At 41.0% G+C, this 2,261-nt stretch overlaps 1 protein-coding gene across 1 annotated transcript; it reads right to left on the reverse strand.

Moving 5' to 3' along the window:
* Nucleotides 1-543: 543 nt before the first annotated feature.
* Nucleotides 544-2,232, reverse strand: LOC21383936 (BTB/POZ and MATH domain-containing protein 4). Its single transcript, XM_010114909.2, has 3 exons — nucleotides 1,792-2,232; nucleotides 1,223-1,568; nucleotides 544-1,145 (listed from the first exon to the last, which is right to left on the reverse strand). The coding sequence occupies exons 1-3, from the start codon at nucleotides 2,154-2,156 to the stop codon at nucleotides 777-779; spliced, it is 1,080 nt and encodes a 359-aa protein (XP_010113211.1). The 5' UTR covers nucleotides 2,157-2,232; the 3' UTR covers nucleotides 544-776.
* Nucleotides 2,233-2,261: the final 29 nt, after the last annotated feature.

Raw genomic sequence — 2,261 nt, forward strand, 5'->3', positions numbered from 1 at the left:
TTTTTTTTTCTCCCACAATTGTTTTTTCTGTCATATACAGCAAACACAATATACGTTCTAATCACCGTTCAAATCTAATAACTCCGCCTAACAATAGATTCACTATTGGTGTCAATCTACAGCAAGACCATTATTCTCATCCCGAATTCAACAGAATGCATTTTTGGAAATGAAAACAGACGTAGTTGCTTTTCAACTAACTCAAGGTACTTGCTGATGTAAATAATGGGTTCGTTTCTTTTGTGGAACCGTTGTTTTTCAGAGATTACACACCCTGTCTCTGGGCTGATTGACTCGTATATCTCATCCTCACATCCTTCACACGTCAACGTAGAACGGCCTTGTCTCAAAATTTCCCTTTCTTACCAAGTCTTTTTCATTATATTCTTTCTGGTAAGGTTATTGTTCACAATGCAGGGCCTATATTAACACATGCCTACTCAAAAGCATAGTACAAACCTACAACTTCTGTCATTACACAAGTATCATCAACCTAACTTATTTCAAACAATGTCTACACTTCTAATCACCATTCCCCATTTTACTCCACCAAGTCTCTTCCAAGTTTTGTCCATAACCATAGGATCGATAAACATGTCCAAACAATAACACCTTCAGGTAAAAATAAACGTTGTTCACATTGTTTGTCATACATGACAAGAAGCAAATAAACACAGAACACTTTGGTCATCTTAAATGCAACTAACTATATGTGGTTTTAACTACTGCAAGATCCAAGGGCACCATTGCAAAAACAGGTGTTATGCTCTCAGCTATTAAAAACTGCTGATCATATTGTTGAAAACTAAATAGAGAGCATGAGGACAAAAAAGACAAAAAAAACAAAAAACAAAAAGCAAAGTATACAATGGCGTACCGAGTAGGTTTTCAGCAGCAAATTTCAGGCAAACGGATTTTAGATCTGTGGCATGGTGGCGGTCAGCCAAAGCCAGGATATTAGAGACAGACGTTACAGATATATCCTTGCAGAGAACAGATTCACACATCAATCTCAATCTGGGCAACAAATACTTGTCTGCCGCTGCTAACAACTTTGCGGCTAATGTCTCGGACGAAGACGAACTTGAATTTAAGGAATCCACGCCTTCCATAAGCGTATCTCTATATATGAAGTGCAACAAAGCCTGCTCAAGAAATTACTAATTCACTATTTGATTCAAAACGTTAAAGAAATACCAATTATGGAGAACTTTAAACATACCTTGAAAACATCGGGTTCCATATCTGTGATAACAATTTCAGGATTATCTTCTTCAATTCCGTCAAAAATTTCTTTTTCAAATACAGAAGAACGAGCAGCCATAACCAGCTTGTGAGCAGGGAATTTGACCCCAGAGACATTGAAAGTAACGTCGGAGCCTTCCTCATTCTCCAACAACATACCAAAATGGACTCCAATGTCAGATTGGGGGACATGTACAGACTGTAATCTTGAGCTGTCCATTGCAGAGACCACAACGCCAACTGTGCAGTTAATTTTCAAGCAATCGTTCTTTAGGAAAGTCGACGATTCAAGCAGAGTCCGCTTGAAAAAGCGCTTGTAACCCCTACAAACAGAAAGAACTCTCTAAGTAATTTGATTAACTGGCAATGTTAGTCCATCACACTAGCATTTTTAATCCGTTTGTCAGGACCTAAGAGAGAGCATTTCAAAGAATCTATCAACAAACAAACTTTTTGATTAAGAGCAGTCCAAAAAGAATAATCTTTGAGAACATGATCAAAATGAAATCCTAATCTAATCTTGAAGAGAAGCCATGAATTACTGACCACATGCTGCCGCGGTACTTGAGGGTGTAAGGGCCGGTGTCGAGGGAGCGGTCGAAGTGAGAGTGGACCTTGTGCTTGGGGCGGTGGTCGGACTGGTCGAGGAGGGTGAGCTCGAAGAGAGCCCTGACGTCGGAGCCTTCGCTGGCGAGGGCGATGAAGACGGAGACATAGGCGGCGTTGTCCTCGGGATTCTTGCCGTCTGGGTAGAAGTAGATGGCCCAGTCGTAGCCTCCAACGGAGAAGCTCTCGCTGGCGATGTGCTTCCCGACGCCCATCCCTTTCGCAAGAGAGTATCCTCTTATCGTCAGGCTGTGCGATCCGTTCACCGTCTGCGTCACCGATTGCGACCGTGATGATTCTCTCATTTTCAGCTTGATTTAAAGTTTTGATCTTCAATATAATAGAAACGAAACCCTAGACAAGAAGATGAAGATGATGAAGGCAAAGAAGACGAAGAAGAAGAAGAAGAA

Source organism: Morus notabilis, unplaced genomic scaffold (genome assembly GCF_000414095.1).
Source record: "Morus notabilis unplaced genomic scaffold, ASM41409v2 C11459109, whole genome shotgun sequence".
Lineage (NCBI taxonomy): Eukaryota > Viridiplantae > Streptophyta > Magnoliopsida > Rosales > Moraceae > Morus > Morus notabilis.